The 14,521-nt window shown below is 55.7% G+C and overlaps 4 protein-coding genes across 4 annotated transcripts; 2 read left to right on the top strand and 2 right to left on the bottom strand.

Moving 5' to 3' along the window:
• Positions 1-281: 281 nt before the first annotated feature.
• B0T15DRAFT_433510 (uncharacterized protein) lies at positions 282-1,835 on the bottom strand (the record flags this gene model as incomplete). Its single annotated transcript, XM_062865777.1, is given in 3 exon segments — positions 282-1,406; positions 1,425-1,480; positions 1,557-1,835. The coding sequence occupies 3 exon segments, from the start codon at positions 1,833-1,835 to the stop codon at positions 311-313; spliced, it is 1,431 nt and encodes a 476-aa protein (XP_062720765.1). The 3' UTR covers positions 282-310.
• A 792-nt stretch (positions 1,836-2,627) lies between these two features.
• On the bottom strand, positions 2,628-3,479 carry B0T15DRAFT_396908 (Floculation protein FLO1; the record flags this gene model as incomplete). Its single annotated transcript, XM_062864866.1, has 1 exon — positions 2,628-3,479. The coding sequence occupies one exon, from the start codon at positions 3,477-3,479 to the stop codon at positions 2,628-2,630; it is 852 nt and encodes a 283-aa protein (XP_062720764.1).
• Positions 3,480-6,569: 3,090 nt separating this feature from the next.
• On the top strand, positions 6,570-10,097 carry B0T15DRAFT_531016 (uncharacterized protein). Its single transcript, XM_062869215.1, has 9 exons — positions 6,570-6,807; positions 6,871-7,110; positions 7,169-7,192; positions 7,263-7,378; positions 7,454-7,911; positions 7,975-8,270; positions 8,335-8,775; positions 8,887-9,137; positions 9,198-10,097. The coding sequence occupies exons 2-9, from the start codon at positions 7,006-7,008 to the stop codon at positions 9,757-9,759; spliced, it is 2,253 nt and encodes a 750-aa protein (XP_062720763.1). The 5' UTR covers positions 6,570-6,807; positions 6,871-7,005; the 3' UTR covers positions 9,760-10,097.
• B0T15DRAFT_502189 (uncharacterized protein) lies at positions 10,098-14,485 on the top strand (the record flags this gene model as incomplete). Its single annotated transcript, XM_062867419.1, has 6 exons — positions 10,098-10,877; positions 10,922-11,810; positions 12,189-13,641; positions 13,750-14,111; positions 14,207-14,277; positions 14,365-14,485. Exons 1-6 carry the CDS (start codon positions 10,102-10,104, stop codon positions 14,483-14,485), a joined length of 3,672 nt encoding a protein of 1,223 aa, XP_062720762.1. The 5' UTR covers positions 10,098-10,101.
• Between the last annotated feature and the right edge of the window lie 36 nt (positions 14,486-14,521).

Here is a 14,521-nt window from a genome sequence, read left to right as displayed (position 1 = left end):
TGCACCGCCATCGCGAATGCGCGGGGGTGTGAGCTAAGGGACTTAACGGGGTGTGAATGAAGTAGAATGGGCGACGCCTTCCGGCCTCCGTCGCCGGCGCCGTTTGCAGTCGTTACGGAGCCGGCCCCACTCCGGGAACACGAACGGGTTCTCGGCCGGCAAAACTTCGGGCAATGAGCTGGCCCGTGTTTGTTGAGTCGAACAATTGCAGTTGTGCGAAAGGCAAGATTTTGCTTTATACCCTGACCGTTTCCACGCAACAGTACCTTACCTTAGTCATCCTACTCCTCCAGACCCCTTCTCGGTACGTTCAAGCCCGCAACCTATTCCTCTCCTCCTCCAACGCCTGCAAACACCTTTCCAGAATCCGCGTCTCCACCTTCCTGAGTTGTATCACGGACCGCAAAACAGATGGCCTTATCCCATGATTCCCATCCTTCACCACCCCAGCGTCCACCTCTAACGGCCGCATTTTCTTAAGCTGATCGGCAACCACGCCTGACAAGACAGACACGAGCCGGCCCTGAACAACACCCGAGAGCTCACCCTGCGCATTCAGCCACAGCCCCAACATGCCCGCCATGCGCGAGATCTCTTTCCCGTGCCATAACAAGGTCCATCCGCTTCGGCCATCCTCTCCCTGGGCCTTCTTGAACTCAAACCCATCTTCCTCCCCGACGCACAAGATATACACAAACGAGCACGACCAACTTGCGACTCCCTCTCGGTCGACCGACAGACGTAGCATAGGGGCATCATTGAACAGCTCTAGCTTAGCCGCCAGGAAAGGATCGTCTCGTGCCCAATGCGTCCATGAAGGCGTGTCGTCCAACGAGATCATCAGACTCTCACTCTGTTCCACCGAGGTAGTAGAGCCATTAGGGTCTTGAGGAATAAAGCCGTAATTGAACAGCATCTCGGCTGCCGGCTTGTCCCTGCCATAGCTGATCGTGATTTCATCCCCGGGACACAAAGCCGAGATTATCTCTCTCCGGATCATCAGAGTAACGGATTCAGTCTGTGTTTCCTGCCGGAAGTATGCCGTGTTCTCGTTGCTATGGTTGGCCAGATCCAGACAGGGGACCATTGACTCGCCCGAGCGGGGCAGGTCGAAGGAGCGTGAGCGAAAGAGGGCGTCGAGCCAGATCCAGTGCTGAAGGGAGACTGGTTCCCCGTTGTTATGGAAGAGGGTCTCATGCCAGAAGCGCAGAGATCGTGTTCTTAACGTGATAAGGGAGAATTCTCTTTGCAGGAGGGCGAGCTTTGCCGCCACTGTTGACTCGAGGGACGTGTCCTTGAGTGGGGATAGCTCGGCGGGTGACCACATCGTGGAGACGAGGACGTCGGCTGACTGGAGAAGGGTGTATTCCCTCCAGGGCTCGACCACATCTCTGTCTGGCTGCGACCTCTCGCTCGGGCGTTACGATGACTGGAGAAGCGCTAGCTGCACCAACATGAAGAGGATAATAAGGAGGCGGGGCTCGACCTGCCGCGGCACCATTTAGCATCATGCCGTAAGGAACTTCCTTCATGTTCCCGCAACTGTATTCACTTACACTGAATTCCGGTAAAGCTTCAAACAGTTGGCGGAAGGATTCATTTGCATTCGCATATTCCTTGACGTACGCAGTCGAGAAAATGACCTCTCGTGGAATGCTGAGCAGCAATACCTCGTCCTGAGAGCTGAAAGGGCCATTACTCTCAAGGGCGATCCATCCATTCCCGTGTCCGTCGACGTTGACTGCTTTGATCAGGGGATGGAGTTTGACACCATGACGGGCGCACCAGGCAGGCAGGTCATCCAGGGGAAACTGAGTTACTTTCGCTTCGGACATGATGTGACGCTTCTCTGGCTTAGAAGCACAGTAGTCAGGAAAGGGTCATGGTGCAATGCAGACAGGTAGGAAGTTTGCCCCGTTTCCGATAACAGCTGAATGACGTCAGAAGGATTGCTCTCAACAGCAGCTGGCTGATGATCGGAGTTGGCCGCAAAGAGGCGCAAAAAGGGGTCAAGAATACTATGTAGAGAGCTTGCACGTATTCAGCAAGCGAATACTAGAGCCTCGGAGTTATTTAAAGCTAATGACGACTGGAAACATACCTTAGGTTCGGGGGCCGCCAAGTGTATGTCCTGATTGCCCAACGATCAAGCCTATACCGGTCAGCTTAGGAGTGAGAAGAACAAAGAAGCGATGAAACAAAACCATCGAGAAGAGACGCGATGCTACAAAGTCCGGCTCAAGGGTATAGCTGTATGTACTATGTGTATGAGCTGCAGTCAGTCATTGGACGGGAAATATCCACCACAACACCGCCCGTCGAGGCCAGCCCCTTACCAAAGTATCATTGACGTCGTTGTAATGTGAAACTAATGTAAGCATGTATCACGACTACGGGATGGAACGCGCAAAGAACATGATTGCGACTCGAAATATAAATTGCACCCGCAGCAACGAGTTCGTTCTGGTGTGTTGAACACCTGCCTGCCGGATGGCTCGACAGGTTACCCTTAGTACCTAGTAGGTTCCATTCAAAAGTAAGTAAACAAGATCAGAAAAGAAAAAGGGCCTTCATCCCCTGTCCCCCGTCCCGGCACTCGGCTAGCCCTTTCAACATCGCCATAAGGATCAAAGGAATGATCCGCAGCTGACTGGATACACCAGCCCCGTAAAGTCATGCGCTCGATCATCCGCCGCGGCGCCTGGCCCCTGAATCGTAAAGTTGAACGCCGACGGACCCTGCCAGTTCCCCATGACATTTCGAACTGGGTAGTATAGCCCCGCGGTCAGGTCGACCGTCTTGCACACGATGCCGTTGATGTAGTTCCCACCCGTAGTCGTGAGCAGCGGGGTGGCGTCGGCGGGAGCTTTGCCGTCCAGGCAGCTGAGGGCGTTGTCATGGCCAAAGAAGACGTCGTTCTCGTTGTCGGCCGTCGAGCACAGGGTGTAGGTGCCCGTCGTCGGCGCCCGGTAGAAGCCTTGGTATACCACGGTGAAGTTGTTCGCGTCGACGATCACGCCGCCATTGGTGTCGCGCGTCCATCCAACCCAGTACGCACCTGAGGGGTAATTGGGATTTGGGTAGACCACCTGCGAGCCAGCTGGGGCGTTGTAGTTCTGTGGGAAGAAGGTAACGTTGGTCAGGGAGGAGTCTAGGGGCTCGAGACCCTCGGTCAGGTAGTAGGAAGAAGGGGGGTTGCCGCTGCTGTAGCCGCCAAGGGGGTTGGCGTAGTAAGAAATGTCGAGGCCAGCTGGGGTGCACAAAGGATTGACCAAGCAGGCGCCGCTCGGCGTAGGTGTCCAGGCCGGAGCGGAGCTGGTGCTGGTTGGGTTCACCGTGGTGGAGCAGACGGGCACTGCAATGGGCGTCTGCACAACGACAATTGTTTGGCCATCGCAGGGTGCCCAGGTGATCCTGTCAGTGCAGGATCCTAAGTATGGAATTGTGGTGGTAGCAATGGCTGGGATGTCAATGGCCATTGCCGGGGCTGCAAGAACGAGGAGTGCCCCTAGACGAGACAGCTTGTCGGCAACCATGTTCATAGCCTTCGAAAGCGGGGATGTGAAGGTCTCAGGGTTTGAAGCGGTTGTATTGTACCAGGATATTGATGATAGGAGAGGAACTTGCGTCTCTTATATAGCAATCGCATAGCTGGAGCGGCCGAGTCAGCCTTGTCGATGACGACGAGCAGTGCCTCTCCGCCTGCTCGTATTATCGGCTCATAGCATAAGCAGCTTAGACCGTCTGTTAAAGCTCCCATTGTGTGTCCGGTGCAACTGTGGCTGACGTGACCGGTGTGATATGAGAAGGCTATGTGTCTTAGGTGCTGTCAAGATCGGCGATCAGTGTTGATCCTCCATTGCAGAATACCCGATTCCTTCGAGTTCATATAAGTCCTCCGACATGCTGATCTACCTCTGGATGTAGTGAATATTGAAAGCCATCAAGCCTGCCTAGCCGGTGTATACGAGACGGGCTGGGCCCGATAGTCGGTTGACTGGATCCAGGATAGTGCTACACCATCAGGTGTCTTAGTGGGCTAACCCTCGTTGAGGACCTCGGAGAAGCTCGGGCAGGACAAGCTAAGGTATGTAGAGCCTTCTGCCAACACCGAAGTAGCACGATTACGGCAACCCGCAACGAGACTGGTGCACCATGGCACGCGGTCTCTTCCTGGTTACATGAACGGGACCGATAGCCATAACGCACAATCCACTGTTGGCTACAGGAAGCACACTTCGAGGGTAGTTAATTGTCACTACTAGTACTCCCAAGCGTAGTACTTATTACTTCCTCTGCTCACTCAAGTTCGGGCAGTGTACTTGGAGAGTCCTCGCCAGCTGGCTACAATACACTTGTTTGGACATTTTATGGCTAGCCAGCTGGGTAACCGCGGGACCTGTGCAGAGGCAGACGACTCCTGGTATATTAACGCGCCAACTAGTAACTATACGCTGAACCCGACTGGAAAGTCATACACTTATCTTAGTTAGCTCTATACTTCATGTTATCAGCAGGCTAGACAAACGATAACAGCGTGAGTCCTATATACCTAATCTCAGCGTGTAAGTGGCGGGAATGTTATTAGTGTAGTTACCCATATCGTAGAGGCGATACACGTAGGATGAAATAAGAAGAACTGAAGGATGTTTCAATATAGTTTACTCGGTTCTGGTGCTACGTGAACTCATTTCCGTGATTGGAGGCCTAGATGGTTGACTCGAATAGGCAAGGGATCGGTTCAATGATCGAGCTGAGACCTTTGCCGGCCACCGATGCTATGTCACTCAGCCCATCCTGGGAAGCTTCTGACATCAATTTCGCCGAGTTCCCCACTTTGTCTAGTAAAGCCCTGTCCGTTATGTGTGGCCAGAAGATTGGATGATTGGATTAGGAGTCGAATCACCGACTCACAGCATACACTTAGATCACAGACACATCCCGAACTGTACGATTGGCTCCTGTAGCGTATTGAGCTCAGCTCGCCACTTCCACGCAGCATTTTCCCTAAACGAAATACACCTTCCGGCTTCTCCGGTAAGACTCTGCGTACTATCGACCAACATACGACAACGACTGTGTCCGCCAGGGCTGAACGAGCAAATGTGACGCTGCAGGAGTGTCACAAATACTTGTACCTAGGCTGGTTATGATGGGCAACTTGGAGGGTAGCACAACATAGCAGCTGTCAATTCCCGTAGGTCGTACGGCATGAAATGCCCGTCTAGGTAGGTGTTTGCCCATGCAGCTATAGACCAGCCTTTCGGTTATACTACCCCTGCAACTTGGTGACCGAGTGGTGGGAAATGACATTCCCGACTCTTGCCTCGCGGGAATGAGCATCGTATTGCGGATAGATCCAACTATAAGTCTACCCCGACATGGGAACACCGTGTCATATGCGTAGGTAGCTTAGGGATTAGTAGCTACTATCAGCTGGTCTTCACGTGAGACGTTCTCCTATGGCGTCCCCACCAGGCGGTGGGAAACGTTCTCAAGCATGCTGCCGTTGAGGAAAACCGATTCCTGACTCAAGTCGCACTGGCGTGATTGGTGGATCAAGATGCTATCGAGGCCGATATAGAAGGATGACGAGGGCCCCGCACATCTTAGTAACCAGTTGTAAAGAGGCGAATAGTCATACGAAGCCAGCTGACGAATCGGTCACGGATGCTGACTCCGTCGCCTTTGGTCGAACTAGCAGAAGGATCGTGCTATCTCTTAAGGGCGGCGATAATCGTGCTCTTGCCGGAGCCGCTTGCGTCCCGTGCATGGGTGATCAGACACTACTAGGTTGAAGCGGAAGCTATAGGGACTTTGTTGTGGATGGACATACCATGAGGGCCGTGACTTTCAGAGCAGTAATCTAAAGGGACAAGCTATCAAGAACTTTGACATCCGGTCCAAGGGTAGCTAAAGTTGATCCCCTGAAGACAGGTGTCGATGACGCCCGATACACTGCTAGGCGTCTACCCAGAGTCCGTGCTTGAAGACACTCTATATCGCGCGTACTGTCAGCGAGTCTAGGACCGGGAACAGCAAGTATGCTTGGAACCACTTAACGAGAAGGCTCCCGAAACCCGCCGTCGGCTTTTCATCGCTCTTCGTAGGGCTTTTAGTCAGCCAGGAGGCTTTGCCACTTTGGTTCGTCGGCTAGTTGCTGTTTTCTCATCCTCGTCAACTTCGGCATATTCGATTAGGGTATCGTAGTTAAGTAAGTGAAAGAAGTTCGCGGTTGAAGTTGTTAATGAAGCATAGATGGCAGGTGCCGGAATCAAAGAGGACGCAAGGTGCAGGGCAGAGTAACTCGTAACTTCAGCTGTAAGTGGCAATGATTCTACCGCATAAGCATGCAATCAGCTAGATAGGGTCATGAGATCCCAGCTCATTGGTGATGCTTTGTTAGGATAACATCACTGTTCTCAACGCCGTCCTGGTTCAGCACCATTGGAGTCGGCGGACGCGGACTGCCAAGAAACCGCGCCCGAAGCATCTGCAGACTGCGGCCGGAACGCGGCATGCAAGAATTCCTGGACTCCGCACCCCCTGCCGCAATACATCAAAACGCGTGGACGACCAGGTACTGATCCTGGAGTACTACCGGACAAGCAAAGACAGACAATAGGGCAAACAGGAAACTCGGAGCCAAGTTATTCCGGAGTTTCGAACTAAGCGGCAACCGCACATCATCCTCGTCCCCCACTGCCTGCAATTCCCCCCATCGGGCTTCGGAGAACAAGCAGCCCTTCCAGCCGCCTTCCATTCCATCCCTATGCCGTTTGGTATGCCACTTGGCCTGCGCTGACAGTAAGCCGCGTCCTGTCTAGCAGCCCACCACCGTTTCGTCATCGGGCTGAGCTGCTGATTCAGGTTGTACCTCGTTCAATCGAGTCGATCGACGACGCCTCCGCGGCCCGCGTTCTGTTTCATTGGCCGGGACGCTCTCGCACTGTATCAGACTGTCAGACACACCACGGCCTGGGAAACGTATCGGACAGGAGGCCAATGGACTCGGACAGTACCAGCGACTGCCATGAGCCGGTGCCTCAGCACTCCGATAATGCCAATGAGAAAGAGGACGATGACAAAATCCCGCCCTCCAAGTTATCGGCAAGTCACACCTAGAACTCCCGCGCCCGAACCCCGCCGCTGACTTCCGCCTCCCTAGTGTGATCGATGCCGACGTCGCAAAGTAAGTACTCCGAGCCTCGCTACCGTATTCTAGCTGTTGGGTCGTCCCAGGCTGAGTGCGGAATCCACAGGTCCGGTGTGACCGACGGCACCCATGCTCCTATTGCGCCCGCATTGATGTCCCCTGCACCTACCCAATGCACAAACCCAAAGAGAAGCGTCAAAGGGTCTTCATCTCTGAGTTGTAGTAAGTTCGGCTCGCCTTCCCAGAGTCAACAGTTCCTGGGGTTGCCTCTGACGGTGACTGACCCTGCGAACTCAGCGAGAGGAAGATTGACTTCATCGCAAAGAAACTGGATGACTTGGGCTACGCCCTGGGCAATCTCCATGACAGACCCCAAGCGAACGCACCACGCACGACGTCGGCCCCGCCCAACCTGCCACCCGGAGCGCCCACGACAGCATCTCTAGGCAGCTGCGAGGCGCGCAAGATCCTCACGCCAAAGTTGGAGTATGAGGGAGAGTCGTCTCTGTCGGCCCAGGCCGCCTTTGCCAACCGGTTCCTCCACGATGCCATTGTCCACAGGCCCTCTATCGACATCACCGGTGAAATGGCCTCCGTGCTGGATTCGCTGAGCCGCACTCTCGGTGCGCAGACCGACCAGCAGGATGCTGACTACCTTTACCCTCATGCTAAACCCCTAGAGCCTGGCTGCACGGTTCGGAATCTTCCCATGCCGCCTATCGAGTCAGCCCTCACGTGCCTCAGGATGGCCAACGGTATGTGTTTCTCCGGAGTCCAAGCTGTCGGTGTGCTGACAGACAGTTACTACTACTTCACAGAACATCCCCGGGTGAGATTCTTCTGGAATCACGAAGCCAATTCGGTCCCCCGCTTCACAGAGCTCTTCCTCAAGGTGTACTCGCCTGGCGATGTCAACCATGCCGACCTCATCATCGTCAACTCCGGTCTTTATTGGCTCTTCAATGTCTGCAAGAGCGTCAGCACAGAGCCCAGCACAAAGGCCCATTACGCAGAGCAGGCAACCTTGTGTCGAGACAATCTCGAGACGGTCCTGTCCAACCTGCCATTCCATCTACCGTCAAGCGTGGACACCACATCCGCTATGACTATGGCCGTAGGTACCGCGCATCCTACATAACCATCGGGAACCTGCTGACGTGTCCGACTTCCCTAAACAGGCCATGTATTGTAATGAAGTCTGCAAACCGTCAGCTGCTTGGAACTTCATCGCCACGGCTTCCCACATGAGCCAAACCTTGGGAATGCACAACATCGTCGCCATGGCGCAGGACAGTCCGGAGCTCAAGGCCCAGAAGATCCAGATGTTCTGGATCATATACATGTATGAAAAGGCCCTCTCTCTTCGCCTTGGCCGGTCCTCCACCATCCGAGACGGGGATGTCACTGTCCCTCTGCCGATGATGGACTCGAAGTCAGGAGCGGCGAAGCTCGCCCACATGAAGAAACTGGTCGACATGGCGAGGCTTCAAGGCATGATCTATGATCAGATATATAGCCCTGCCGCACTGATCCAGCCACAGGGTATCCGCGTTGCTCGGGCAAGACATCTAGCATCGAAATTGCAGGCGCACACATCAACGGAGACAACGGCAGACGATGTAAGGCACCTGCTTTTCTCGAACTCCCAACTAGTACCTGTTCCCTTTCAGCTCCTTTTCCTTAGCAGCTCTCTTAAGTGTTACCGTCTTTGCTTCCTGACAACCTTCCAGAGACGCTACAAGGACGCGGTCGGCCAGGCGATTGGTGTCAAGTTCTTCGACGCCTTCGACCACATCACTAGGGTCAGCCACTTGTCCCTCTTCTGTCTTATCTACCGGGCCATACCCCCGGAACCAGGTGACGGTACAGTATTTGGAAAGGACTGCATCGCCAGTGCTCGCGAAGCCCTTGAAGAACACAAGAGGTGCATAGCCATTCTAACAAAGGTGGAGGATGAGCTTCTTGAATCATACCTTAACTGGTACGCGAGCACCACATCGTCATTGAGTCGGATGGTAGTGGAAAGACTGACGGTTCACAGGGCCGTACTTCAATCCCCTTTCGTGCCTTTCACCGTTCTCTTCTGTCACGTTATCGAGACCTGCAACCAAGCCGACCTCGATCGTCTCGGAAATCTCGTCGAGATCCTTGAAACGCCTGCAGCGGACTTCTTTTCCCCTGGCATCAAGAAAGAGCTCCGCCTGTTCAAGGCTCTGTACGACGTCGCCTGCAGCTATATGAAGTTGAAGACAGGCGTGGTGAACCGGCCCGGAGACTCGGGAGTCAATGCCTGGAATGCCAGGGCCTCGCTGCCGATGCAGCCGCCTTATCAACAGCCGACGCCGATGGCGATGCCGGACACGACGGGTCATCAGGCCGCGCAGCAGATGCCGTTCCCGGGCTCAGATAGCGCAGAGTTGCCTGCAGGTGTTGCTTTTATTAGCGAGAACTCGTCCGTCCCTGGTTGGACACCGGCTGCGCCGTTTGCCGTGCCTGGCGACACTACCATGGAGGTCGATCAGCAGGGAGCACAGCTGGGGAATTGGCTGTATATGAATCACCAGATGATGAGGGTGCTGGAGGATGGCTGCTTCTCGACATAGTGAACTTCGAGAAGCGTCTTACAATAGGAGACAGAAACTTGGAGCTCTGGCGTTCAACAGGAGAAGCATTCGCGAGTGCCCCAAACCATTGGGACCTGATGTAGGAACCGGAGACATAAGTCAAACGAGTGCAACCTGGCCGTTTGAAGCCTGAAGGTGCCTCACGCCAAGGGCATTGAGACGGATCCGCCGGACCGACCACATAGGGTCTTGCTATAATAAGGGGGGTCATGCATGCAACGCAGCAGCATGCCTTAGATTAGCGTCTTGGCGGTGCTAATAGGCCCATCTCCGTCGACAGCGACGGATCTTCGACCTCTTGAATAAATAATAAAACAATGAATGGTTAGGTTCCAGGGTACATCATCCCGAAAAACCACCTACGGTTCCATTTCTTTGGCCTGCTTTATTGTAATGCGCATCACCGTGGTTCCAACAGCTCTCATCCGCCCTGCTTCTGCCCTGGGATTTCTTTCCCTACTTCGAAAAGCAACAACAACAATCACAAAAAATCAACAAGGTCATCAAATTGACCACACTGTCCGATTATTATCGTTCCCTCAACAGCTTCCGACTACTACGAGTAAATTTTCTCTGTCGCCTACCATACAACACGCAATGGCAAGCCTCAATGTCCAGACCCCCAGCACCATCCCCGCTCCCACAACCCTCCTCACCCTCCCCGCCGAGATCCTCATCCAAATCAGCGGCAACCTGTGCATCCACTGCCGCCATCCCCGCATCGGCGAAATCCCCCACGACGAAGCCGCCAGCGCGATTCACGACCAAAGCGCGCTCGCCAGTCTCAGCGCGTCCTCCAGACACCTGCGCGCTGCCACCCAGCCGGTCCTCTTCCACTTCTTCCACTCGCTCGCCGGCCACGCCGACACCCGCCGGCGCCTCGCCCGCTTCGTGCGCACCCTCCACCGCCGCCGCGACCTGGCCGCATCCGTCCGGAGCCTGGTCCTCTGGACGCCCAACGACTACCTCCTGTACGTCCCGCACGAGGAACAGCTGGTGCTCGCGGTCAGGGACGACGACGACGACCACACGCTCCGGCAGTACGGCTCGCTCGACGACCTGCAGGACCTCGCGATCACGCTCGCGCCGGGCGTCACGTACGTGCTGCTGCAGCGCGGGTTCCTGGGCGGGTCACCGCCAGGACGTGGAGGGACTGGACGCATCCGATGGAAGGGCTCCGGCACGTGGTGCTGGTTGGGTGGCGCAAGGGCTGGCCCCGGGAGGAGTACTCGTTCCATGTCAAGGAGGCTCGGGCGTTTCTACGGTGCGCGAGGAACCTGGAGAGTCTTGTCGCGGCCGACTGCGGCGCCGACGGGCCTGACCCGCACCAATGGGTGGGCGGCCGCGATGGCTTGAAGGCGTTGCCGTGGGATGTGGAGTTGCCCCGGTTGAGGAAGCTGTCCATCAGCGGCGAGAATATTGGCGTCGAGGAGGCCGAGGCTATCGTCCGGCACAGTACCGTGTTTGAGGATTTGGAATTGTTCCAGGGCGGCGTGACGTTTGGACGGCCTGTGCTAGATCCAGAAAGGCACCTGGGCACTGCGAAGGAGACGCTGAAGAGGTTGTGTTATTCGGCCTTTCCGATTAAGGCAAGGTTGACGCAAGATGATGTTTGTGAGGGCGAGGAGTATGACGGGACCGATGAAGATGATGACGAGGACTACTTTGACCCTACTTGGCATAGGCTCGGGGGGTTTGAGGCTGGCCTTTCGCTGAAGGATTTCTCTGCTCTTGAGACGCTGGAGCTGGAGCAGCTTGTATTGTACGGGCCGGTGTTTGAGGAGCCCGACAACGTGGAGAGCGACCGTAGCTGTGAGGCGGTGACGACGGACGAGTTTCTGGCAAAGCTTCCGCCATCGCTGGTGCGTCTTCGCCTGGGTTGCATTTTCTACTGGCCGATTGTGTTCAGGGATATTCTGGCCATGGCCCGAGAGCGTGCCCGTTTTCCGAAGCTTGGGTCTGTTACGCTTGAGGTCCGAAGAATACCGCCGAGGGAGGATCTCGACTGTCTGGTCGAAACATTCCGGGAGGTGGGCATTGGATTGTCCATCTGTTCAGTGGTTAGAGATCCCTTCTCAAGGGGTTTACTTCCAGCAAGACAAGGATTTCCAGTCCTGCTTCCCGAGCCGGTGTCTTATATTTGAGTTGGATAGCCGAGAGTATCTACAGTGGATGTGGATAATAGTATCAAGTTTCTCGCCGTGATAGAGCAATGGCTTTTGGAGAAGAGGTTCGTGATCGGCATTGTCGACTTCATTTCATTCATCTATTATCTGACTGCGCCAATTCAACATGTGTCATCCGGCCCGTCAGGGGTTACAGAACGGCAACACAGACATAAGTCTTGTCCCACATGCTCTCGCAGTTGCTGCCCACGGCGGGATTCCACTTTGCGGCACATCTGGAAGATGCTCCTCGAGGACCCGACCTGCGACGCCACGTCGATTCTCGCCAAGGCGGGCGACACAGTCGTGGGCCTATACGTCGGTTCCGAGATACGCAAGCCGTCCGCGGCACCCCTCCTGGAGCGCTTCAACGAGTTCGCCCCCGGGAACATCAACAGCGTCCCGAGTCGCCAGGCCAGTGCTCAGGTCTGCGGCCCAGCGGGCAAGCGGTCGGCTGCGCACACCTTCGGCGTCATCTACGACACGACCGGCCCTGTCGACGCCGTGCGCGACGCCATTGCCCAATGGACCAAGGCTGAGTGCCTGTCGGGCTTCGGCGCCTCCGAGACGTGGAAGGATCAAAAGTTCAAGATCATCCCGGCTATCGCCATGACCATGGGCGCAGACGCCGTGCTCCACGCCAACGCCACCAGCAGCGGCAACTCGAGTTACTCAACTCTGGCTGCCGAGAGACGCAGCCACGGCAGAATCGCCAGTCAGCACCTGCGACCGGACCAGTCGCCCAACCCGGCAAGCCACCCGTTCCGCGTCAGTGCTGTCGGCACCACGCTCGAGGCCCGCGCCGACTGCAAAGTTGCGCGCGTCGAGTCCGGCGACGGCTGCTGGTCCATGGCCCAGCGGAGGTGCAACCCCAAGATCTCGGTTGACGACTTTTACAAGTACAACGGCGGCAGTGACAAGATCTGCGGCTCTATGAAGCCCGGCGACTACGTCTGCTGCTTGCCAGGCACCATGCCGAACATGGATCCCAAGCCGAACACCGATGGCACGTGCAAGTACGTGCAGGTCCAGCAAGGCGACACCTGCGACAGCACTGCCGAGAGCCGCTGCCCCGAGCGGGTCAGCCTCGGCCAGCTCGCCAAGTTCAACGGCGGCAGCCAGTCCTTCTGCGCCAACCTCAAGCTCAAGTCGGTAGTCTGCTGCTCCCAGGGCACCAAGCCCGACCTGCGGCCCAAGAAGAACCCCGACGGCTCGTGCGCCACCCATGTCGTCCGGAAGGACGAGCTCTGCTTCGACATCCAGGAGAAGTATCTGCTAGAGCAGGGCGACATCGAGAAGTTCAACCGGAAGAAGACGTGGGGCTTCACCGAGTGCAGGGAGATGAAGCAGGACATGATCGTCTGCATCAGCGACGGCAATCCGCCCCTCCCCGCTGCCATCGATAACGCCCTCTGTGGTCCCCAGAAGCCCGGCACCGTTCGTCCTACCAACGGCACCGACCTGGCCGCCCTGAACCCGTGCCCGCTCAACGTCTGCTGTAATACCTGGGGTCAGTGCGGGACCGCTATCGACTTCTGTATCGACACCACGGTCGATGGGGCCCCCGCCACCGCCGCGAAGGACACGTACGGCTGCATCTCCAACTGTGGCATGGATATTGTCAACAACAAACAGGCGCCGGCCAAGTTTGAGCGCATCGCGTACTTTGAGGCCTGGAATCACAACCGCCCGTGCTGTAAGTACTACTCTTCCTTGTCCTAGGCACTCGAAACTACCTTAGGTACTTAAGCCGCTAACAATACGATGATGGGCCTTCTTCGCAGTAAACATGGGCGTCGACGAGGTTACCGACCGCACACCATCATCCACCTCGCCTTTGGCTGGATCAACGAAGACTTCACCGCCAGCGTCAAGGACGCCGAGGAGCAGTTTGAGAAGTTCGTCAAGACGGGCACCAAGCTCAAGCAGGTCCTTTCTTACGGAGCCTGGGCCTTTTCCAACGAGCATCCCACCAGCCACATCATCCGCCGGGCCGTCCGGCCTGAGAACCGTCTCGTCTTTGCTACCAACGTCGTTGACTTTGTCAAGACGCACAGTCTGGCTGGTGTTGACTTCGACTGGGAATATCCCGGTGCCGACGACATCGAAGGCGCCGATCCGGGGACTACCGAGGACGGCAACAACTATCTGGAGTTTCTAAAGATGGTGAAGCGACGTCTTCCTGCAGGCAAGACTATCTCGTTCGCTGCTCCGGCGTGTACTGGTATCTCCGCCACTTTCCTATTGACGATATCGCTAAGGTGGTCGACTATATTGTCTATATGACGTACGATCTGTATGGCCAGTGGGACGTCGGCAACAAGTACGCTGCGTGAGTAGTACTTTACCTACATTTCCTAGGTATCTCTTGCTTCGCGCTCTTGTTCAGTTTGATCTAACATGTTAAATGAATATATAGCGAGGATTGCGAACTGGGCAACTGCACCAACACGTCTGGATATATCTCCGAGGCCGAGATCTGCCAGCTGAAGAAGATCTACGACAGCATCGGCGGTGAGTACTACGATTACTACGACTAGGCGTCTGATTCTGACGTCTTGGTCTACAACGCGACC

This window comes from Chaetomium strumarium, assembly GCF_033439665.1.
Source record: "Chaetomium strumarium strain CBS 333.67 chromosome Unknown B0T15scaffold_4, whole genome shotgun sequence".
In the NCBI taxonomy this organism is placed as follows: domain Eukaryota; kingdom Fungi; phylum Ascomycota; class Sordariomycetes; order Sordariales; family Chaetomiaceae; genus Chaetomium; species Chaetomium strumarium.
Note: the sequence above shows the minus strand (reverse complement) of the source record. Positions and strands in the feature narration are given on the sequence as shown.

Excerpts from the sequence above, each read along its gene's own strand:
- B0T15DRAFT_531016 (XM_062869215.1), top strand. The coding sequence starts at position 7,006 with ATGGACTCGGACAGTACCAGCGACTGCCATGAGCCGGTGCCTCAGCAC. Across the intron at positions 7,193-7,262 it reads ATCGATGCCGACGTCGCAAA|GTCCGGTGTGACCGACGGCA; the intron begins GTAAGTACTCCG and ends CGGAATCCACAG. Across the intron at positions 7,379-7,453 it reads GTCTTCATCTCTGAGTTGTA|CGAGAGGAAGATTGACTTCA; the intron begins GTAAGTTCGGCT and ends CTGCGAACTCAG.